This window comes from Vanessa tameamea, chromosome 26, assembly GCF_037043105.1.
Source record: "Vanessa tameamea isolate UH-Manoa-2023 chromosome 26, ilVanTame1 primary haplotype, whole genome shotgun sequence".
Taxonomy (NCBI): Eukaryota; Metazoa; Arthropoda; class Insecta; order Lepidoptera; family Nymphalidae; genus Vanessa; species Vanessa tameamea.
Window position 1 is genome coordinate 767,216 of NC_087334.1, and position 26,437 is coordinate 793,652.

Sequence of the window (26,437 nt, forward strand, 5' to 3'; positions counted from 1 at the left end):
AATTTTACTGAAGAACAACAAGTTGCTTGTGACGTGTTTTCCGTAAATCTCGGTTTGTAAAGCGATGGTCTGCGCACGCATGCCTAACCGTTTACCGCACGCGAAGGAACAGACATAATGGGCAATTGTCTTGATCGTAAGGGGAGATATGGCTTGTGTCCATTATATTTGAAGATACGTTTTTTATGAGATCCGATATATTCTGAAAGACTGGAGTTATTTGATCAATATTAATTTTCTAAAAAGTAAAGTCATAGCCTTATACCACTTGGTGAAAGCCTCTCTTGAAAAGGTGAAATTTATTTACCAACACTACACTACGCGGTTTAGTTGTTATGTTTTTCCAGACTCATGCAGGTTTTCCCACGATATTTTCCTTTACCGCCGAGAAGAGCTATCAGCATGTTGGGTTCTGCTACTATTAATTCTTATATAGTAATTTGTATATATCATATATTTATTACTAATATAAATGCGGAATTTAGGGTGGAAATTGATGTATTTTTGTTTTGCAACCACGGCTGAACGGGTCTGAATTAAATTTGGCACAGATAATAGTAATGGCATTATATAGAGTAGAAACGTTTACAATCGTTGAAGCAATTACAAACATTCAAGCAATCTTTGCAACAAAAGTATTTTATTGCAAAGATTGCTTGAATAAAATAAATTTGATTCGATTTTCCTATTGACTTGTAATACAAGTACAATAAATAGGTTAAGTATTAAAATAGAAGGTCTTAGTATAATTTTTCGAGCACATTTGTTTTAATTGACATATCATCGTAAAAATAGTAAATTATCGAGTCGAGTACCTTTTTGATAACACTTCATACAATTACAATTGCTTAGTAAATAAATTGGCTATTGTTATTCAAACTATATTATTTATAACAAGTTTATTTGATTAATTAAATTCGTTATAATTTTTGACATTATTCTTAATGCCTTCAAGTAAATGCTTAAAGTGCGAAATGGTAAACTTTTCACCCAAGCTCCTTTTTATTTTTATCTGATATACGGAAAATATTGTTGTGTGACTGGTCTTGATTATAAAGTTTTCTAATCATATAGTTGATACTACGAGTATGTCATGATTGCTATGGCGATCTGTTGAACAGTATAGAAGTTGATGTCGTCATCAGATAATCTTTCTGAATTAAAAAAAAAAACGTGCATGCGGTTCATCGATCAAATAGTATTGAATTACATTAATCTTAAACGGATATACTACAACTACATAGTAAAAGTTTCGAAACAAAAAGTCCTCAGATCCAAGAAAATCCAAGGTCAATATGAGACCATTTTTTTAATGACGTCATAATTTTACTACGTTTTAACCGAGTATCGATAAAATTTCCATCGACCTTGATTGTTTTTTAAACCGATGCGTTATCTAGATTTGACGCAGTACCTAATACTCGTCACGATTTCGCGTCGTCTGTTTTCTAATGGGCTTCCATAATTTTAATGAGGGACGTATGAACTTATACTTAAATTTTCGGGTACTTATTTCGATTCAGGTCTATCTACAAATGCATAAATGTTATCCACAAATAATAATAAACATACGACAGATATACGTACAAGATTTTGCAAAAAGCGTTTAAAGCTAGCACTATTTACTATCAACGAACAATCTATAATGAATACCAAGGCTTACTCGTTGAATAGTAACCGTATCCCGAGACCTAGTTTCAAGATCGCCTTAAGATTAAACTGCTATTACATTATATATCATATAACATTAGTATTTACGTTCATTTTACCGTTTTTCCACAATATCAGTACGCACTGTCATTTCCTATCGGTTACGTACGATATGCATGCAGAAAATCCTTCACCGTGACTAAATTCAATAAAATTTGATATCATTATATTTTTTGCGAATTTTTTATTGGATAATTTGTTCTGTGATTTGTTTAAAATTAATTTAAGGTTACGGTTCAATACAGAATTGAAGAATTAATTATGTATAAACGCTGCTTTTACTGAAATCGTTTTGAAGAATAAAGCCCCCTTCTCGGCTTCTAAATTTAATATTCTATATTCAATGTTAAGATGCTTCTTAATATATCCCGTATCGAAATTCTTGGCTGTTTCTTCTATATCACTAAAAATTGCATTGTCTGGCAAATGTTAAATATCTTGGGTTTCTGATAATGTACTGCTAGAATGAAGATAAAATTTAAAAGTTGTGTATTGAAAAACTTTTAGTTTGTGTGTTGTGGTATTTCGACTTAATGTCCATAAATTTAATAAGTTCATTTTAGTCCAAACCCAAAATGCATCATGTGTCTGATCTGTCTCGGTAATCTAGCAGCAATCTTCTAAGTTCGTTCGGGCCTTGTTAATAGTTGTCGGGTTTTTCTGTCTAGAATTTATCACTAGCAGCCCATATCTTGTGAAAGAACTAACGTTAAGACCTTGAGCTTGCGGCTGAACTCGCTCCAGGGAGGGTTGGAGTACTTTCACTGTGTAATCTTGCACAGTGTGACATCATCATCATCATCACCATAAATATCTGTTGTGATATTGTGATTATCGAAATAATGGTAAATTCAATGAAATCATGTGACGAGATTTTGTCGTATCCGCTCCATCATGATAAAATTAATCTTCCCGAAACATGCCGATATTTGATAAATAATTTAAGAGAAGCCCTTAAATTTAATAATAACAATAAGATTAAATTAACGACACCATTAGTAATAAAAATTATTGACGATATGAAGCCGTGTATAAACAATTTAATTTCATTCTTAGTCTATTTATTTCGTTGATCTATTAATTTGATTGGTTCACAAATACATTGTCATCTACAAAAGGATCTCTATCAATTTGTCCTTCAATTATTCGTAGGGCAACACTAAGGTATCGTTTAATATCGTACGCAGTGACAATGGGAACGCGGCTACAATCACGGCCGACCTCACTTCCGCACAGCTTGAGATCCGATATAGATCATACTTGAAGAATAAACTTATTGATTTAGACTAGATTTTGCTGGTAGTTCCACATAAGTTAACACGACCATATGTTATCTAGCAACAGAGAAATCTTTTTTAATGGAACTATGGGAATACTATTTGTAAGCATGGAGGTAGACTCCCTTCGCAAAGTAGGTAGGTATACTTACAGTTGCATTACAATATATTTATAACTATGTTATGTATATTCACATTAACATCTATCACTGTGATAGAATCAGTGATAACGATTGTATGAACACGAGGCGTAAGGATAACGCAAAGTTTCCGACTCCGCAAAGTCAATAAATTGTTCTTGGGTCAATAAATTCAAGGTATTCGTTTAGGTATACAGTATACATCCGCTGATATTTTAAACTTCGCCGAGTCTAAATTCAAATCTTTTGTTAAGAAAACGTCAATAAATAAGGCTTCGTAACACATGATTATATGATGTTAAAAAAACGTAGAGGTATCACTCGTTGACTTTCTATATGTATAATATACATATGTCGGAGGAGCAGGATGCCGACATTTGGAAGACTATGTGGGCGTGCAATGGAGGTATTCACAAAATAAAACGTATTTAATATCGTCTAATCACTGTATTAAGTTATTCAGTAATCGTACACCACAATAATATCAAAGGATTACAATCATTCATCTCGATTAAGAGCAAATGGGTTTGCTAGCAACCATCGCATTCGAGTCGCTTGTCAAAACATAACGACTCGCGTTGCCATGACACTCACAACTCCATTCGGGGCGACCCGTTCTTAAAAGTAAATAAGCCATCAAACATTATTGCCAACTACTCGATTCGTTAATTATCCAAATCAACAACCAAAGTAACCGCGCCCCGTTATATATACATAATTGTTCAACTAACGTAATGTTTTTCAAACGTTGGAAAAGATGGTAGCCGTACTTTTGATATAGTTCTATGAAATGACTCGTAATTTGCAGGATCTCTTTTGGCTCGAAATGCTATATATCTATGCTTTTATATCCTTACCTGTCATATGTAACAATTAGTAACATACAAAGATATATAATTTTATATCCTGCATTTTATAAAATGTTACTCTATATGGATACCAGAAATTCTATCCATAAAATCTTGTATAAAATAGTGATGTCATACAGTTATGAAATTCGAATTTGATCCCAAGCCTCATTAGAAACGGCAAAACAACATCGTGTATTAAAAAGTTTAAACCAACCATTTCCCACGTAAGTATACTCTTGTTTACATTTTTTTTTATTGTTAGTTAAAGTTAACATTTAACTGCTTTGTTATAGCCTATTTTTAGTTTTATTTACATTTTGCCAAACTAAACTATGTTTATATAGTCAATATCTCAGATTATTATAACAAATACTGGAGCGCGTGAAACATTAGATTGAAGCAACAACAGCGAATACAAATACCCGGAAATGCTAAACGAATCTATTTGTTAATACGTCTACAATTAACAATTAAAGTGAACAGCCGTTCTGGGTATATGCATTAGCTTTTTATTTTGTATCCGCTTTTGTTACTACACTTTTATGTTCCGCGCGATCCTTCTACCTTTTTGTAATCAGGTTGATATTACAGAGATAAAAATGGCCTCGTGACCGGGTTTCAACCAACGCGAGCTAACATTTGAATGTCTTTCTCACTCCTTTAAACCGGAATGTGAAGTTCATTGCTTTGTTCCGGTAGAACAATTATTGGATGAATACTCAACCACGTGTGTCATTACACAATGTCACAATGTCTTATCACCGATAGAAGTTTGTGTCAGAAAAGTAAATTAAAGCCAAGTATGTCATACTGTAGTGGGTGGGATACACACGTGTCAAACTTTTACTTGACACATGCAGGTTTTCTCAAGATTTTTTTCTTAATCGACGACTTCGAGGATATAAACACGCAATAACCCTATGAGATGTTATGGCGCTAATACGGCTTTAGCATCAATAGTATTAAGAGGTATTTAAAGGAATAACTAAAACAAAACAAAATGGCTAAACTGGCTGAAACTGGCTAGGGGTGAAGTAATTAATAGAAAGGAAGTAACAGCTTGTAAATGTCCCACTTGTGGTCTAAGGCCTCCTCACCTTTGAGGAGAAAGTTTGGAGCTTATTCCACCACGCTGTTCCAGTGCGTCTCGTTAAAATTAGACACATGCAGGTTTCCTCACAATGCTTTCCTTCACCGCTGAGCAGGAGATCAATTATAAACACAAATTAAGCACATGAAAATTCATTTGGTGCTTGCCTGGGTTTAAACCCGCAATCATCGGTTAACATTCACTTGTTAACCACTAGACCATCTCGGCTTACCTACCTAATAGCTTACTTTTTTTGTAATTGTAGGTACTTTTATTGATTTATGGCTTGTTTTCTACGTTCAATCGATTAAGTTAATACTATAATATACAGTAGTTACCTTAAAATAGTCGTAATTAGTCAAGGCCCTCCTACAGCCCAGATACCCGCGGCTTAAAATATAGTGTGTGAACTCAGACGCAGTGGATGCTTGAAGCGGGGTCCTCGCGTTTCCTGTTCATTTGGCTTCGAAATTAACTGTAGCCAAGAGGTCGATCATTCATACCCCTTGAGAAGGGCGGTGTACTTTGTGTCAGCAGACGCGCACGCTAAAACAATTTCACGGGCTCCGAACTGTGTCGTAGAGATCATCATTGTAAAGTTTTTAGTGGGCAAGAATCACTTATAAGCCGGTTTTTCCTCAGTTTTTCTCTGAGAAAAAAAAAGACGCGTAAGACGAGCCTGATAAAATAAATAAATAAATAATCGACTCATTGTACTGCAAGCGATTTCATTTAGTATTTAATAAATTAAATTGATAAGATATTACATAATAAAACAATAAATTTATATAATATACATTGGATATATCTAATTGAGTTCAGACAATTGTAATCTTTTAAATATATATTGCGTATCAATGTTTAGCGATAATTTTATCTGACCTTATACGTGCTCATTGTATTTCGCTGTTTTGATTAATTTTGTAATTCATTTTGTTTCTTAGATAATTAACAAAAATATTAAATTCACGCGTCACGTCAATAGTCTAAATTTAAGGACGATGAAACTGCGAAGCGTAGCTCCATACCCGCAACACCTTCCTTTAGAAGACAGTTATTAATTACAAGAGAAACATCTCCTCATGTATATGGATCAGGCACTAAAAACTCTAAAGTTCACATTATCTTCAACTATGAAGATACGAACGCTGAACTCATGGAGAGTAATGCATAGAAATCTTTATGTTTAGACTAACTTCTATTTAAGATTTTAAATTAACATGGTTATTTTTATTACTAACAGTATTTAAAAAGGGGATATTTACCATGATTTTTATTTGGTGGAGCTCGATATTTCGACATTATCTATGAATGTCTGATGAATGTCATTCGTAGATAATGTCGAAATATCGTTTATTATATCTATATTATATATATATATATGAATTATCCCGTTTTAAATACTATTAGTAACTTCTATTTATTTTACCGATGGTATGATTCGAGAAACCCTTCATTAGATGGGAAATCTAGGTAGGAAGAAGTCGTTCATAAATTATTATTGTAATATGGGTTTATAGATATGACGTTAGAGGCAAAGACAGAAGAACGATAACAGAGAAATATACGAAACGGAATAGGGTAAACGAGAGGACGATACGATCAGAAGCTTACTCTGTTAGTGTCCCATATGCCTTCAAACATTCACAATAACAATTAAAGATAGATTTTTCTTCGATATTTCATTGTTGATTTTATTTACGTTATTAATTTTTTTTTTCTTTTACAGCCGTAGTACCGCTCTCTAACCGGCCAGTACCTTTTTTCCTCTAAAAAAATAATACTTTGTTAAATTGTAACAATTTAGTAAATTGCAATCAAGAATCCTCTTTATTTTCTGCACAGTACGGTCTTCAAAATGACACCAAAACCGATTTCATATATGCAGCTATCGTCCCATAATCACAGGGACAAGAATCGGCTTACGTTATTAATATATAAGAGTTATTAAGAAGATTTGGGCTTTGGTTTAGCTCGTCTGGGTAGGTACCACCCTCTATTCAGCAATATTTAGTATTTAACGATGAGTGAGCTGTAACTACAGGCACAAGGGACGTAACATCTCTGTTCCCAAGGTTGGTGGCGCCAATTGGTTATGTAAGAAATGGTTAAAATTTAATATGGCGCTAATGCCGATGGGCAGAGGTGACCATTTACCATCAATTGCTCGTCCGGCCGACCGACTCGATTTAAAAAAAACCGCAAATGCGTTTATTTTATCTTTCCTATTATTAAAACTGAATCTCTTGAAATAAAACATTAATTTCGTCATAAATTAACTTATTATAGCACAATAATTATTTTAATTTAATGACTAAATAGGTTTAAGTAGATTCGTATATTTAAATAAGACAAAAGCCAAATATACAACATTTGATATCGACGCCGGTCGAGAGCTTGAGTAATCTATGCTATTCATTATGGTTTTGCGAAAAAACAGCCATTTGAACGTCGACGAAGCTGTTATTGGAACGGAAGTAAAATTAATGTGGATATAAGTAAATAAGTGGAACTATGTTGTATTTTATAAAAAGATAGGAAGACGAACTTGGAAAATTCGTAAACAAAGACTGGATGAGAATAGCTTAAAACAGGAAAAAGTGGAGTGAGATGGAGGAGGCCTATATTCGTCGAGAGATTCTTAGTTAAAATTAGATATAAAATCAAATCAAATCAAATCTATTTTATTTAAATACTACCACCGTTTCGGAAAGCAGCTTCCAGCGAGAAGAATCGGCAAGAAACTCGCATAGTTGCTTTTTCCAAATAAACAAATTTACAATGCTGTTTTTTTACAGTAATTAGTGTCCTGTGATGGAAACCGAGCCTAAATCCAGGCGTTTTTTTCTAAAAAGTATTCTTTTAATGATTAATAAGATTTATTTATTAATTTAGTCTTAATATTTTTTTTTAATTTAGTAAGTGGTAAATTGATTATATTTCCCGGTATCTTATTATATGTGCGTATACCATTGCCCAAAAACGTTCTCTGTACCGTATGCAAACGGAAAGTAGGGGTTACAAGTCTATTCATATTTCTTGTATTAATAGTATGTACATCAGCATTTATGGAATATTTTTATATATTCATCTGTGTAAACATTATATTATCATAAATATATTGTGAAGCAGCCGTCAATACACCTATTTCTTTAAATTTTTCGCGTAATGATGTTCTAGGGCTAATATTGTAAATAGTTCGGATAGCTCTTTTCTGCAGAATAAATACTATTTCAATATCTGCTGCATTACCCCATAACAACATTCCATATGACATAAGACTGTGAAAATTACTAAAATAAACTAGTCTAGCAGTACTTATGTCTGTGAGTTTTCTTATTGTTTTTATTGCATAAATGTTACTTAATTTCCCTGCTAGGGCATACAAATAGATTAAAAATCTGTTATTATTATTACTAAGGAATTAAAGAGGCTTAAATAAATAAATATAAAAAGATACATTAATCAAGAACTGTTATTAGTATACAATAAATAAATAAACATTGAACAACATCACATACATTACTCTGATCCCAATGTAAGTAGCTAAAGCACTTGTGTTATGGAATTCAGAAGTAACGACGGTACCACAGACACCCAGACTCAAGACAATATAGAAAACTGATGAACTTTTTCTGCATCGACTCGGCCGGGAATCGAACGCGGGACCTCGGAGTGGCGTACCCATGAAAACCGGTGTACATACTACTCGATCACGGAGGTCGTTGAACTGAACAATTAGCAAATCTAAGGGTTTTCTCCTCTTTATTCTTTCTTCGATTAGAATAGACTTTACAAATGGATATAGTAAGATTTAGGTTAATATAATATTGAAGTTAATAATAATAGTATTTTTTCATGGTATCCTAATACATGAAACATATACTACATAATACATACACATATAAACATGGTATGATATAAATAGATAACTTTGATGTTCCCGCTGATATATGCCGCTGCAGCTCATCAACTTCTATAACGCTTAACCGATCGCCATTCAAATTTTATATACACGAAGAACGTCTGCCGGGCTTTACTAGTATTATATTAAGCCTAATAAGCTTAGTTTGACAGTGTAGCTATATAAGATGAACAAACAAAGACATAAATTAAACGGAATTAATAAATAATTCTTAACAATTAAAAAAAAAAACACTAAGTAAAAAAAAATGAATATCACGTGCAAATATTCGGGCCCCAGTAATTATCGCGCAATTAGTGCTGGGAATGTCGATTAACATTATAGTTATCGATAGTGGAGGACGCGTTAAAGAGAAATACAAACTTTTATATAATATGATGAGGCAATAATGGCAGTTAACAAGACATAAAGTTTAGTACATATTGCTTAAATATATTTTAATATAATATTAAAGAACTATATATATATTATTGTTGCGAATAAATAAAACGTGTGCAACTTAATTAACTATTAACAATAACATAATAATCTAAGCATTAAATCCGTTGAAGTTAAAATCGTTTCACCCAAACGTTGCTCTCTAACTTAATCTTGAAATTTATATTTTTCTAATTTCAAAAGGTATATTATATTGTCATATAATCTTACTTGTATTATAAAATATATACATAGTATATAAATTGCTTATACATTAAATATATTGTTAGGCAAGTACAGACTCAACCTAGCGTAGACGCTTGTGCTCGTCCTTGACTGAAAATACTTTTAACATCAATCTTGTTAAGGTTAAATTTTATGGCATATGTTTGGTATTAAACAAAATAAAAATATGTTTAATTCAAGTAGGCACTTACAACCCTTTTTTAATCGTCAGTCTACAAAGTTAATATTAATGTAAATCTACTGTACTGAGAAGACCCGATAACATTCATAGTAAACACTCTTTTCATCAATCAAATCGAATTTCTTTATTCAATATAGAAGCTTACTTATTGATTGTCAAATTAAACACTACCACTTGGTCGCAAAGCAAAATAGTAATTAAAAATAATATGAAGAACCGGCGGAAGAATCTCGGTGGTTACTTTCTGTTATAAAAAAAAATACATATATAATCATATAATTTATGAGAATTAATGAATAATAACCAAGCTCTTCAATCATTTATATATTACTTTACAGTGTTATAACACGTATTTATTGATATTTTTGACTATGAGTTTAGTAAAGTATTATGTATATTAAACTAATATGATAAATGATAAAAAAAATTAATAATCCCATGTAACGAGTATATGGGACATCCCATATACTGGTTACAAAGTATTAGTTAATAAGAGGTTCAAGTTACACTATACATTATGTTAAATATGTAATGACCAAGTGTGAACTATTTCCTCTCGTGTGGCCGCGTCTTAAGTTTCAGATTTTCAGTGCATTTGCGCGGGAGTGGAGACGGTTATGATAGGTCAGTCTACCTGAACCGACACTCCGAGATCGTAGGCTCGGGAGTTAGGAATAAAAAAAAAAAATGAAAATAGTCTAATTCTAAAATTAATCGTAATATGTATAGTGTGTTGCTTTACGTGCGATAAAATAATTGTAGTAATCATACTTACAATAAAATATTTATAGTAATATTTTACGTAAGTTTTAAATTAAATACATTATAAAAAAACAAATCGAAATTAAAAAACGCTGAACATTTTCGACATCGATAAATAACTAATATTCTAAAAACAATAGCAAGGGCATCCCTAGTCCAAACACAAATGTTTTTCAAATAAAATCGAGTGCTTAAAAATATAAATTATAAGTGTCGATATTTAGTGAAAAATGAAATTAAAAAAACAAACCCTGGTTTCCGGAGATACGTCGGAGGAGGAGATCGGGCACAGCTACTTGGGGACCTTGGTGAGTAGACATTATGAAAAATTCAATTTTGAACTTCGATGGCGATGTCTACACTTAACATATAAGTTAAAGATTTAGTCTTTAATTCCGATTAGGTGTTTAATAAAAAAAAAGATAATAAAACTCTATAAAGGCTATAGAGTATTTGACATCACGGTACGACCTAAGGTGATAAAACCGGGCGGAGTCAATAGTTAAAAAAGTTACAAAATAAAATAAATAGTTTTTAAACTAAAATTTATCTTTATGAAATTTTACCCGAAAGTCACTTTTTTTCACTCAGCTAATTCCTAGTCATTATAGTTCTGTATAATGAAATCTAAATAAAATATTTTATTTATTAAAAAAAATAAATAAGGTTAAGTCGAAATATTTATTACAGTGCCCAAAGTTTAGTCTTCATATAAATCTATTATCACTAAATATTGTAAAACTAAGTCCCCTCACATGAATTCACAATAGATTTTTATTTATTAACAAACTTCAAAATTGCAAAATTGCCCTTAGATATTGTAAGACTAAGATGTTATGGGTCTTGTGCCTGTAAAGAAGGGCTCACTCATCCTTAAAACCGCAACAATTAAACACTAAGTATTGCTGTTTTGGCGCTAGGATAAGTGATGAGCGGTTAGTGCCTATCAGGACAGGCTTTCAAAGCCTGACCACCACGAAAAGGGATGATCAATGATAATGATACATATACATACATTTAGAGATATATGTTCCTTAGGATTTTGTTTGTATATGTGAACGCAGTTGGATTCGATCTTAGAAGTTTTTTTATTCAACACAATTCCCAATGATAATAGTAATTGTTATTTTTATACGTAATTATTTACGGTAAATTAAGTTATAAGTTACATTAAAAAATAAACTATTATAGTTTATATAATTACCTAGTTGTCCGTCCCGACTTTGTACGGGTTGAATTCATATAGAGTTTAATGACATTTCGCCCAAATTTGAATTTCCAAAAATCCTTTCTTATTGAGCGTCTATGTCGCGATTTTATTTTCTATGTTAAATTTCAGTCAATCGTCAATAGTCAATAGTTTCGGATGATTATTAATTCTTTTTTTTTTTTAATAGAATATTAGCAATGCCCCAATTTAATTAAAGTATTACTAGTATGGGGTATACTAGTACTAATACTAGTCCTTTTAAGCTTATCACTGTTAGGAGTGGGGACGTAACCCAAGGGGTCAGGATCGATCCTGCGACTTTTTACATCGCTACGCGGTCCGTAAACCGATGCGCTATTTCGCTTATAATTTTAATTAAATCTCCATGAAATTGACTTTATTTGTGGGATAATTTTATGGCATCTGAAAGTAAAGATGATTTGGCCGTGGCTGGCGCGTACATGACTTAGTTTGAAGGTTCTATCTTCACGCACTCTGTCTGAAAGTCTGTTTCATATTTATATTGGTTAAGCATTTTTTTTTAGTAAGACATTACAAAAAAAACGGTTCCTCATTGATTAAGATAGATGTTTAATAAAAATAATATCAAATTTTGACCAAAAATAACTGACTTCCATCGGGAAGTATACCTACCCAAAAAAAATGGCAACGTTCTGAGGCGCCGATCACCTCCTTTTTTAAGTCGGTTAATAATGTTATTTCAAACGACGAATCTAGATAAGAGTGGGAGGACTGGGGGGGTAGGTAGGCTTCCATTATTTCCAGCTGCCACGTGATTGTCTATTTGCACAAGCATTAAAGCCGAAGTGCGTTAAATCGGCGGTAATTTGTGTTCTAATGGTCCTAATTATAATATTCGACGCTTTGATTGATCATGTGATGTTCAGCAACCGTGTTTGACTTCGACTTATTTACAATTGATGTTAATTGTGATAAAAAAAAGTAATTGGATATTGCGAGATTTAGTTTTTTACGTTACAATTGTAAAGTCCTTGAGTTTTATAAATAATTCTTTTGCTGAGCTTAAAAAAACTATTAAACAACTACTTTCGCGTATTGTGTTTTTTCTGTTTACAATTTCGGTTTTTCTATTCTTGCTATACGTGCAGGTGAGCCCAGATAGTCTAGTTGATAGACCCCTTGGAACTTAATCGAAGATAACAACTTCGAATCTGAGACGTAACTGAGTTTTTTTGCTTAATTTGTAAAATAATTTAATAATTAATCTGGTGCTCACAGTGAAAGAAAATATTTCGGATGAAATTACTCATACTCGGCTCATATTGTGTTCACCAACCCGTACATTTACACGCATTCAAGCAGGTGTCCATAAGATTAAATACAACATTATATAGATGACAAAAATCGTTATTATTATTATTATGTATACTATAAGTAAATAAAAAGATTAATAACTGAGTTCTGTGCTGGTCAATTCAAATTGATGTATCCAATTAAAAAGCATAGCACATATTTATTAATAGTTAAAGGAAAATCTATCACAGGTTAGGAAAAAAATACCTGACTGACTTATTAAAATTTTTTTGACATTTTTCTTACATAGCAGGGTACGATCGTGTTCGTCATTCCCAAGAAGTCTGAACTATCACGGACTCAACATAATTAGTTCATCTCCCTCCTAAAAAGTATTACCAATAAAAAATAATATTAATTATATTATAAATTCTAAATCAAATAATTATTTACTATGCACGTTCTAGTCATTTGTGACCTGTACTGTATCGTATGCAAATAAACAATCACTAATTACGTAAACATACAACAAAACTCGTCACATGACTGGAAATGAATGATAATAATATTTAATAATAGTGGCATAATATACGTGCATTAAGTAAAGATATTCTAACGTGAAGCCGACCGAGTATCGAGTTCCGGTTTGAAGGGCCAGTACAACTACAGGCACGAGGGACATAACATCTTAGTACTAAAGGATGGTGGCGCACTAGTGATGTGAGGGACCGTTGTAAGACTGAACAGACGAAGTGTATGAGACCAATAAAAAAAGGAACAGTCTCTATATGTTCCCACTCCTTGGCAAAGATTCCCCCCTCGTTTAATGTGGTGCCAGATCACATATATACTCTACCAATGGACAGGAATGACGCATATAATTTTTTGTCCATCTGTTTAAAATTTATCAATACTTCTGGTAAGATTAAGTCGAAAAATGAAGACATTTAAATTGCATTATGATAAAATTTCATTGTTAACTGTGAAACTATTTCTGTGTAGTGACTTTTTAAGAGCAACTGTAATATTGGCTTATATTTTATACGAAAATTACTCTGTCTGTTTGCTATCGTGACTAAACCACAGACCTGATCGAAAGTAAATTTGGCATAGACATAGTTAGAAACTGGATACGGACATAGACAAATACATCCGGGGATTTACCGAAAAATACAGGACCTAAACATACAGGGAACATTTAGTTGTTCATAACAAATCAGTTAAAACTACTCATACCTTGGTTATAATTATTCATGTAAATCTGTTATAACTTAAAAACTACTCAAAACCTTTTCAGTTTTAGAGGCAGAGTATTTTTTTTTAACGACTCGGTAACCGGTTGAAATATATTACTTACACAGACTTAAATAGAGTAATATATTTAATGGTATATTTTATTAGGATCATAATTCAAATGTATGTAAAAAAAAACTAAGTGCATCGTGGTCTAGTGATTAGATTACCTATATGAATATAGTTCCCAAGGCCGAATTTAGTTTGGGTCAAATAATTTAATAAAGTTTTATATCCAGATATCAGCAGCTATGAAAGATACACTGTCCGGTGCTCGCCGGTCAATCTATCGAATTAAGGCCTCGATAATTACCTTTCATGCATGCATGCATGGTTGTTTATGGTAGTAACTTTAACTCATCAACTTACTCTCAATCACTTTTGCTCATGGTTGGCATAATGTGTCAATTAATTGGAAAGGATTTGGCAGACCGTATGGGTACTTATGTTGATACGTCCAGTATCACGTGTGGTTGTTGTTAAGACGCTTATGTTTATAATTGCTAGTCTCTCAGAAGATAAATCTACATTATGCGAAAACATAAAGAATATTCGCCATTAACATTTTAGAGTTTTCTCAGGTCAATTAGTTTTTTTTTTTTATGTTAGAGGTGGCAAACGAGCAGGAGGCTTCCAATTGACCGCGGAACTGAACGAGGCTTGAAATATCGACGCCAAGTATTCCTATACTAGCTGTGGCGTCTAATGGAATGTTCTCAAATAGTGGAGATACGACAAATGTAGTGTTATTAAATAAGATAACTAAATATATAAAACTACGTATCATATTCCACGAGATCTGTTATTATCTTTTAGTCAAATCTATAACTTTCAAGGCCTCGTCCATTAAGTTATTACATTTCGCTATCTATATATATATATATGTTGTATTCTTGGTATGTTCGATCTTAAACAGTCGTTTCTTTAAATACTACAGGAAATTATTGACATATCTTTTGACTGATTTCGTATACAGATTAAACGACCTAAATCTCGGACCAAATTTAAAGCATTGTAATAATTGTTGAGGTCCACACAAAATTACTACTCCGATTATTTTAATCAAAATCACAGCCTATGGAATGAGAATGTACCTTTGAAGTTTAATCTAATGTCGCAGAAAAATCCACAGTAGAGTTCAAGCAGGCGAATTTAAAATTCGCTCGCATACCGTCAAAATGTTGGCTAAAAATCTATGAAAAAGTCATAAAGGAATAGCGATTGTCTGTATCGATGTAGCCTAAATAATAACTGCTAAATAATCCTTCTCCAGAGGTTATATAAGATATCGCTATACGCGAGAAGACCGCCCTTGTACACATTTTTTCTTTTACTCTGAAGTCAACTCTAATTTATGTCAATGTAGTGATGTGTTAATATTATGACGATAACTGAAATATTTACTTTATTTGGTACCACGTAGTTAATAAAAATCATTTCAAATATAATCCTTATTAAAAGGACAAATTTAAGAGCATAGTCAAGGAATCTTCGTGGTCACCTCATTATCGTTTCCTCAATGCGGTAATGCTTGGTGTTGCGTGCAGTGCACTGTCAAGAACATTAGACCTGACGAGACAGGGTCACGCAGTGATCACAATGCTGAATTGGTTTCCTAAAGCAATCTACAGTTTGAAACCTTGCTTATATATAAATTTCTAAAACATCCATTTTTTTATTCTTGAAGTTAAGAATTTTTGATAAGTCGAAAAATTTTATAAACATCCTACAAAAAAATAGTCAGTCTAAAAACTATAACAGTCTTCAAAAATGTGATGTACATTTCTGTTAAGTCATACCACTTCCTGAAAATTATTTGCTGAATCATATAGGAAGTATTTATTTCGTTAATATTTCTTGAAACCTTCAAACTGTCGATTAAAAATAGGTAGAAAATAACTGTGTACAATATTTAGTTAAATAATAATAAATTGACTATATAAACTAGTGTAGGACGCTCTATGCCGAAATGGACGGACGATTTAAAAAAGCTGGCAGGTACGGGATAGATACGGGCTGTCCAAGATCGAGAGTTGGCATTCTATGGGGGAAACTTTCGTCCAGCAGTGGACAGCAAAAGTCTTAATAATAATAATAACTAAGATATATATGTCCTCTATACAGTGTCTAAAAAAGATTCCACGTTATACAAATCCTGTCGATTAAATGGATTCAGTTGAACTTGACAGTAATGAAGGATAACACGCGATGTCTGGAAGGCTGCCTGCCTGCATGTTTCGTCATTGATGGCTAGGAAACTATGGCATTGTATAAACATTTTAAGCTATGGATACTCAAATTGCAAGTTAGGTACAGGTAACTTGGAAATATATAAACTTACAGAACTGTTCTCTGATAAATGACGTAAGTGTTAATACCACAGAATTGGTTCAGCAAAATAGTATACGAATATATTAGAGTATTAAAATCGAAGCGGGATTATTTTTTATATTATAATTTGTAGGATATGTTATGAGTATCACTGCCCGTAGAAATTGACGCTGTGACAAATATAATTAATTCCTCACATCGCCAATACGCTACGCTACGCCACTTTGGGAACTAAGAAATGTCCCTTGTGCTTGTAACAACACTGGCTTACTTAAACTTCAAACTGGAACACAACAACACTAAATATTGCTTCTTAGTCGTAGTATAAGTAATAAGAAAAAATAGAGCCTAGTTATGAAACAGTAATAATGTAGTGTTTGTATTTTATTAAACCTTTAAATGGTAAAAGTCTTGAACATTGAAAAAAAACAGGCTAAATGAATATTAACGCATACTCACCATACGCACGTTATTGTCTAAATTCCTGACCACAAGACGTTATTTCCTGCTGACGCATGCGTAGTACAATTTAGTTTAGGTGGTTTAATTGAATGTTTTCCTTGTTTGGGATGAAAGAATGGCCCGACCTCCCGTGTTAAATTATAGTGCGACCATGATTCCATTCATAAAGGTATTATATAAATAATTCGAACCCACTTTTACTCAAAATCCACTCGTTACTAAAAATATAAATGAAACAAGAATCAATAGCATACATATATAATTACCAATTAAGTTCTTGCAAAATTTCATATAGTTATGTTGAGCACGCAGTATTTTTTAAATAATTTTCAACTCAATTTCATCTTCATAGAAGAACTTTGTGACATGATACGTTAAATGTCGGGATCGTTAACACCTGAGCCGTCTCGTTCCCTCATTAGTCAATTCACAGCATCGGCATCCCGTGGGAGGGAAGGATATACGGCGTGATGAGGTAAATTTTGCTCAAGCAATTGTCGTAAGCGGCTCACACGGTAAACGATACGAGGTTTTGAAACTCAAGTGTGATTTAATTTAGTCGAGTTTCCCTTGAGTGATCCGGTGACACAATTACAGGTTTATTATATTTAATAAATACAACAATTTACACTTGAGACATTTAATCGGAGTTAATATTCATTAAAGCCAAAAGTGCTTTTCTGAATACCGTATTATAGTGCGCAACTGTTTGTCTAAACATTTTATCTTCGATGGAATGGCATCTTATACGACTGAAAAGAGATCAGGCGCAGGCTAAACAGACGCCGGCGCAGACGCCTTCCGAGGTAGTGTAAACGTGCCAGTTTTAAAACTAGGATGCTGCTAAGAATATATTGACAGAAAAACCCAATAAAAAAGCCGGATTCGCTGGTAGCAAACTTGAACTCCAAGGGAGGACATAGGCTACTTTTTTTGCCCAACACATGACAACCAACCCCCTTAAATGCGAGTGAAGCCGCGACAACTAGTATACTATAAAACAATCATTTAGTCTAGACGTTCTATAAACTGATTTCGATACAAAATAATTACAACGAGATAAATCTTTGAGAATATTAATATGCTGTCGTAACGTGGTGTTAATTATTTTTACGATAGTACACGTCGTGAACGTGCCGTCTGTACGTCTCGCTAGTCGTGTGGAATGATTATAAATGTTTATTTAAATACGATATTCATAATCTATCCATTCAATTTAATTTGAATCTGTAAAATGACTATTCTAAAGTGCTCGCAAGAGCCTATACATTTTGATTTGACGAAATCTTAATAGTGCTTGGTGCTCTGCGTAAGCCCGTTTGGACAGATACTACCATGCCAAACAGGACATTTAATATTGTTGTGCCAATGCAATTACAAGCACAAAGATAACATCATAGTTGGTGGCGTATTTATGATCTAAGAGATGGTTAAATTTAACTATTTTAATATAAAACAGTTGAAACGGGTAAATCAAAAATCAAAATATTTCTTTATTCAAGTAGGCTTTTACAAGCACTTTTGTATCGTCATATTACAAACTATATTAAGTGAAGCTACCATCGGTTCGGAATGCAGATTAAATGATGGTTTTACCATACTAGGTAACACAATTGCCACACAATTTTTTTTTTTATATTAGTGGTGGCAAAAGAGCAGGAGGCTCGCCTGGAAAGTGACTACCACCGCCCATGGACATTGCAACACCGGGGGGCTTGCAGGTGCGTTGCCGGCCTTTCAGGAAAGAGTACGCTCTTTTCTTGAAGGTTCCCAAGTCGTATCGGTTCGGAAAAACCGCCGGCGAAAGCTGGTTCCACAGAAATAAATAAATAAATAAGCTCGTATATATTTATCAATTTAAATATATCATAATAATGTTATTCGTATTTGGCCAAACAGGTGCGGTGCTTCTACTCGAATACAGAAAAAAACACAAACGCAATCCTTTATAACATTAACACGTTCAAATGATTACTAATAACGTGATATAGTCATGTCCGCATCAACATCTCGGTTATTAAGCAAGCGAACAAACAAATCGTGACTTACAAATTATATAACAACAAATAATTTACACAGCGATCGCAATATGATTGAAAAATACCAAAATATATACATATGTATTTCTCCTTGTATCCTCCTTGAATGGTATTGATTTATATTGTAAAAAAAGTATCCATTGCAACTAAGAGGAACCAAGTACGGATGTTTGAGGGAGCACTGATTTTCAATGGTAGGTTTTGTGGTACAAACAGTACTCACAAACACATACCAGCAAAAGAGCTTTTTCAGCAAAAAATATGGTTCTTTTAGGGTTCCGTATGTAAAGGGCAAAACGAGACCCTATTACTAAGACTCCGCTGTCCGTCTGTCCGTCTATCCGTCTATCACCATGCTGTATACCATGAACCATGATAGTTAGACAGCTTAAATTTACACAGATGATGTATTTATGTTGCCGCTATAACAGCAAATACTAAAACCAGAATACAATAAATATTTAAGTGGATACACATGATTATTTCTCGTTTTTATAGATAATGGTACGGAACCATTCGTGCGCGAGTCCGACTCCCATTTGGCCGGTTTTTTTGTGATGAAGATGGGAAGCAATATTTAAATATTGCACGTGCATTTGTAAAGTTTACTAATCGAATAACAACAAATACTTACTAAAACGATTTTAATAATTGTAAAATGTTACTTTAAATTTTATACACTGTCTAAAAAGTTTTATACGATGAATAAAAAACTAGGAAGGAGGCTCGATAATAGGTGGGTTGCAAGATAATACAAGAGCGGAATAGTATTTAACGTTTGTTAAACAAGTCAGTGATAGATACATTGTTTTTATTATAAGCTGTGCATGTGTGCATACAGAACTCTTGCTCAGCTTATAATTATTGTAAGAATATCCAACGTAAAAATCGCTAACTAACTAATAAAATAATAAAAAAAAACTGGTGTTTTATTGGAGCGAATGCTTTGTATCTATATATCCTTAACACAGGTTATGTAAATAACCCATAAAGGATAATAAGTTTACTCTTTTTAAAGTGCCAAACCACATGTAAATAGAATACTCATCCAATAGTAATATTTAACAATAGTCATATTTATTTTGTAAACTCATATATATAAGCTTCTTTTGTAATATTTACTTTTGCACCAATAAATGATTATTATATATTATTATTATAAAATAGTTTTATATACAATAGTACCATTAGTAGGAAACAAGTTTTTTTTTTTTTTTTTTAAATAAAATATCCACATCGCGAATGCCATCGGCTGCGTTGGCGCAGTGTGAATGTATTGTGACAATACATACAATACCGAAATGTCGTGTTTCCAATAATCTACGATAGGTGGTATTACGTAATATTATAAATGTGAAAAGGTGGTTTGTTTGTTACTTTTAACTACTCAACCGGATGTTATATACTTTTACATAAATGTAGGGTAGAGAAAAGATTAAAACCCAACAGCTGATATCTCGTCACACGAAACTAGTGCACGATAAAATTAAAATTGGAATATTTATTATTTTATATAAACTTATCCTTCACCGCCGAACACGAGATGAATTACAAACGCAAATTAAGCATATGAAAATTCACCGGTGCTTGCCTGGGTTTGAAGCAGAAATTTACCATAGCACGTAATTTATTATTAAAATGACACGGTAAGTACGACTTGAATAGTGAGCAAGGAAAATTTGTTTCTTCATTTACATATGCAGTCGTGACATCTACGTGACTTTAATTAGGAAAATCGTTAATTGATTCCGCATCCTGTAGTTTAGAGGTTAAGATTCGGTTCATTTTAAGGATACTAGAGACGTTCGTTTGTTTTTGTTTTTGATTTATTGTTACCGTTAGCTTTTTAAATTTACACTACTATTATAAAGTGGATTTTTTTTTATTTTTGTGTGTGTATGTTTGTAAAGAATAAACTCAAAAACTACTGCGCCGATTTCAAAAATGTTTCTCCAATGTAAAGCTACATTTACTCTGAGTAACATAGGTTTATATTTATTGCTAGAAGTTATTAGGGTTCCTTATTTAATTAACGTAACCCAAGTCGTAAAAAGTGCCCTAAAACGTCTTTCGTCGCATACGCTGCGGAATGTATTGATGATAGAACAAAAGTATGTTCTACAATATTAAAGAACATATCAATATCTATAAAATACTTTGGGAAAGCATGTGTCATTATCGTTATGTCAAAATAACCCCTTTTTACATTTTAAAAGTTAATAGAAATACCGACCAAAATCATAGAAATAGAAAAAAAAAATCTTTCTCCTCAAGATTAAATACTTTACTACAATTAAAAAAAAAATTAAAAATAAAACAACAAAAAATATATATATGAATAAAATGTAAACATATAAAAATAATTTAATGTCCATCCGTGCGAAGCCGGGGTGGGCGGCTGGCAACACATAAAAAGGTAACGTCGTCATCGTGTAAGGTTACGGCGTCGTGACGTAGCACGTTTTGATGGACGTCGTTTCGTGAAAATTCGTAATATCCAACGTTTTATGGCCTGTTACCAATTTTAAGTAAAACTATGTACACATTTTAAACCCCTGTTTAGTTTACGCCATCACGAATATGTGTGATTACTTTTATCATAATTATATTTAAATGGTTTTTATTGTGTGTGTTAAGTATTGTGTATTTATATTTTTTTAGTTATTATCTTTGGTTCATTTTACATTCTAGGTATAACGACGATGACGCTTGACGCATTTTGTAATATTAATACAATTTAAAGTGTTTACTTATCGTAGAATCACTCAAGATTTATCACAGTCGGTACCAGCCATACGTTCGCAATTCCTCAACTAAACATTTTTGTATAAATAAGTTCCTGCTACACAATGCTAATCTCTTGTCATGGAAAACCATTTATCTGTCTCCAATGCGTTCTGTCTAAACAACAACAGTAAATTAAACTCACCAAACAAGATATTTCGGAATAATAGTAAGCAACTATACAAGTTCATTTGATGCGTTCATCTCTGCTATCTAAAATATATCTATTATAATAATTAATCAAAAAGCCACATACATTACATCGCCTATTAATAACAATACAAATAAAATCCATTAAATTAAGATTCCCTATAAATTTTCAAAAGAAACACACATACATACGATTAAAATTATACGCACACATATGTACGTATAAAATTATAATATGCATTTATACAGAGGCTGTTTTAAAATTCACCACAAGCTCAACCTTTCATAAATCGAATGTGGCCTTCTGTCATATACGTTGAATTGGACAGGGTCTATAGATTTTCCTGCATCGATATTGCATCGATTTCCCACTAACGATTGAATTATACATGTATCATTTAAATCGATATGAATACAATAGATTAAACCAATGAGGTAAATTGAAAATCGTATTTAATTAAAATAGTGGTGTCAGCTGAATTAGGATGAAGTGCAGCGGAAATACACGCTCTGACTGAGGACGTTGCAACTGTAACTTAAGGCTTTATGTATTGACCATCGATAAGAGAATACTCACGTTATTGGGATAATTGCTAGTCTATAGGGATACCAATTTGGTAGATGAAATTAAAATCAAAATATACTTTATTTACGAGCACTTGGGATCTTTTGAATCGTCTTTTAACATGAATTTAAATTTCACGCTGACATCGGTATGGAATACAGATTCTACCGAGATGAACGGGCAAGAAACTCAGTAGTTACGCTTTTCTGACAATCACAGATTCTTAAATACGATGAATAGCATATTCCACCACGCTGCTCCAATGCGGGTTGGTGGAACGATACGATGGTTAAAATATTACTTATCCTGTATAGTAATCATCGAATACTATGCGATATAAACTCATAAACAATTGCGTGGTACGAAAATGTCAAACGATATTGCATTATATTCAGAGTTTGTCATTTAGTGCCACTATTGTTATAATCGTGTGAGAAGTTATAATATTACTTAAATATTTACATTAAGGCCTTAATTATATATAAATAAAAATTAAAAATAGTTACCGTACAAATCAAGATCGCTTGGAATGGTGGCAAGAATGCTAGTAGCATTTTTTTCAAACTCAAACTCAAAATTCCGTTATTCAACATAGAAGCATTACACTTACTTATTGATTGTCAAATTAAACACTACCACCGGTTCGGAAAAAGGAACACCCTGACCTGAGAAGAACCGGCGTAAGAAACTCAGCGGGTCTTTTTTTTTGTCAAATTAATTAGATACATAATTGTATATGAATAGAAACAGCCAGGAGAAACTCACTAATTGTATAGTAACCTTTCGCACACAAGCGTTCCTTAACAATTTTTTTAAATTTGGCAACAGAAGCATTTTGAACGCTTTCTGGGATCCTGTTGTAGAAGCGTATACATTGCCCCACAAAAGAGTTACTGACTCTTTGCAGTCGAGTAACAGGAGTAACAAGATTATGTTTGTTCCTTGTACCAATGCTATGAGAATCACATTTTCTCATAAAAACATTAATATTTTTCCGTACATACAAAACATTACAGAATATATATTGAGAAGCAACAGTTAATATCTTAATTTCTTTAAATTTATACCTTAATGATTCCTTGGCTCCTAGGTTATAGATGGCGCGAATAGCCCTCTTTATAATATATAATATATAATATTTCCCTATTTTATATAAGAAGTGAGAAAGAAATAGTGTATTCTGTTGCCACATAAAACAGAAATAAACAAATAGGAGCATTTTAATTTCAAGGAAAAACGAATGGAGCCAGTGTGGAAGTTCCATAAAATAATCTCGTTTATAGGATTATCGCCCAGTAACAAGTATATCGTGGTTGATGAAAACTTTACGCTCAGCTAAGCAAGGCTTACAGCTGCTACAATTGTAATAAAAATTTCACGCGTAAAGTATGAGAATTGGCGATTATTCGAATGATGGCGAAATTCTGTTCTTACAAATATTTATACTTCTCGAAATAAGAGCTCTCGCCTTATTAAATCTAATATTCTTATCTGTGGTCGACCATTCTCTGTTAATATTGTAAAATCAAATATTTGCCTGTGCCTTACGTTTTCCCAAGGTGAACGAAGCATTTTAATCTGCGAGCTAATCTGATCTTACTTTTAAGTTCTGGTTACACATTGCCTAAAGCCAATATCTTGCTAAAAACTAGTGACGTAGATTAAATCAATTGAGATAACGCAATGTATATGAACAGAACGTAAGGCCACAGATTCCGAGGTGCTGAGTTAGGACCATTGAAAGTCATAAAAAAGTATAGGATATTTCTGTCGAGAATTTCTCAATAGCAGCCGGGACTCTGGAGTTTGCTGACATGACACGTCCGAGCACGGGAAGCACGAATAGCCGTTGGCACTGCACCCGAACTCTTTGCGGTCTTATCGAATTTGCCATCGAATTATCAGAGTGAGAGAATAAAGTGGTCGAAATCCGTCAAGAGTACCGGATACCTTGATGGCGGGAGTTAAAAGACATGTTCCCGGTAAGCACGTTTCTTCATATAAGTAATGTTCACTCGCCGTACTCATTTGAAATTCCTCACAAAGTCCTCACTATAAGCTAGAATATTATTGTTATGTACTCTGAGATATTCTTGAGAATAAATACGGCAGGAAATTTAAATTATAATAGGACACTCATAACGTAACACCATTAGCAGATATATTATAGTAAGTTTTAACAAAGAGCGTCTTTTACGTTTACGACTTGCTTTTTACTGTAACCTTGAATTAATTTCACATTGAAGTCTTTAATGAAGGCACTACAAGTTATTTAAATAACGATTATAATCGGATAGTAACAGATTGACAATACATAAAATATATATATTATATAGTAAGGCGGACGGGCCACCAGGTTGCCGATAACTGGCTGCCCATAGACAATGGCGCTGTAAGAAATACTAACCATTTGTTACATCGTCAACCAACCTTGGGAACCTAGATGTTATGTCCCCGTGCCTGCAGCCACAGTGAGTGAGCCAGCACTCTCCGTTCAAACTGGAACAAAATCAAGTCAAAAATCTTTATTCAATATGGAAGTGATTGCACTTGCTTATTGATAGTCAAAAATCTATCACTGGTCCGGAAATTAACACCTCGGAACCGAGAAGAACCGGCGAAAGAAACTCAGCGGGATATATATTTTTTTAATTTATTTTTGACAATTATAGATTTCATATTTTCATGTTCAATAATAATACACAATACTGAGAACAGCGGCTTGGCTGCAAATATCTGACGAGTGAGTGGTACCTACCCAGACGGACCTTCACAGAGTCCTGCCACCAAGAATATAGTGTACTTATTATATTATTTTAAACTCTGGAAATGCTAAGGCATTCGGTTCATGGTTAAGAGTTGGTTTCACTATGCTGCTGTAATGCGAATTGGCGGATACGTGGCCGGCTTACATCGAATACCGGCAGGTTTCCTCGCGATGTTTCCCTTCAACGCCGAACATGATATGTATTATAAACGCTGTTAATAAACGCCGGCAACGCACCTGCAAGCTCCCCGGTATTGCAGATATCCATGGGCGGTGGTAGTCACTTTCCACCAGATGAAACTCTTGCTCGTTTGCCACCATATACAAATAATAATTAGGCACTGTAGGCATATGAAAATGTGCCTGCAAAGGTTGCCTGGGTTTTAGCCCACTGGTGTTCTAACTTCTAAGCCATTTAAGAAATTTGTATAATTTACAAAAAAGTCGGTTTATAATAAATAATAGTTGTACAAGTCAAAGGTAATATTTACAATTAAAACTCGTCGTGCATCAACCCAATGACATTGGATAATGTTAATTTGTTTAACACCTTCGAAGAGTATTGAAACTGTGTCGTTAAGGCTCGTTCACACTAGCAGTTAAGCTTCTGGTAAAAATTTTATTGGTTTAGAAGTCTTTCAATGAGGCATTACAAAAAAACATGTCCCTATTTGCAGTTATGCCCATTTTTAATTTAGACTATTAAATATTAAACGGTATGGACGCGGGCTGTCCAAGATTTGGCTATTTGGCGTTTTATAAATCAAATATCATCATCAAAAGGCTGAAAGAATAGCGTAAATTTTAATTTCTAGATAAATATATAAATATTACAACATTAATATATAAGATACTCAGAATTTAGGTATTATATCACAGATGCAGACAGACAACACTATACTTTTAAAATTAAATTATCTGTTAAACCTTTTTTTAATAAACCGTTCTAACTGTACCGTGAC

General features: G+C 33.0%; 1 protein-coding gene across 2 annotated transcripts in view; it reads left to right on the top strand.

The window, feature by feature from the left end:
- The window catches only part of LOC113404943 (chloride channel protein 2), a 71,535-nt gene that overhangs the window by 20,427 nt on the left and 24,671 nt on the right, over positions 1-26,437 (top strand). The window contains exon 1 of one of the 2 annotated variants that reach the window (XM_064219110.1): positions 10,676-10,907. The exons of the other annotated variant lie outside the window; for it this stretch is intronic. Within the exon in view, the coding sequence (XP_064075180.1) occupies positions 10,830-10,907 (78 nt within the window). The 5' untranslated portion in view covers positions 10,676-10,829. Of the gene's footprint in view, positions 1-10,675; positions 10,908-26,437 lie in introns of those variants that run through there. 2 annotated transcript variants of the gene reach the window in all.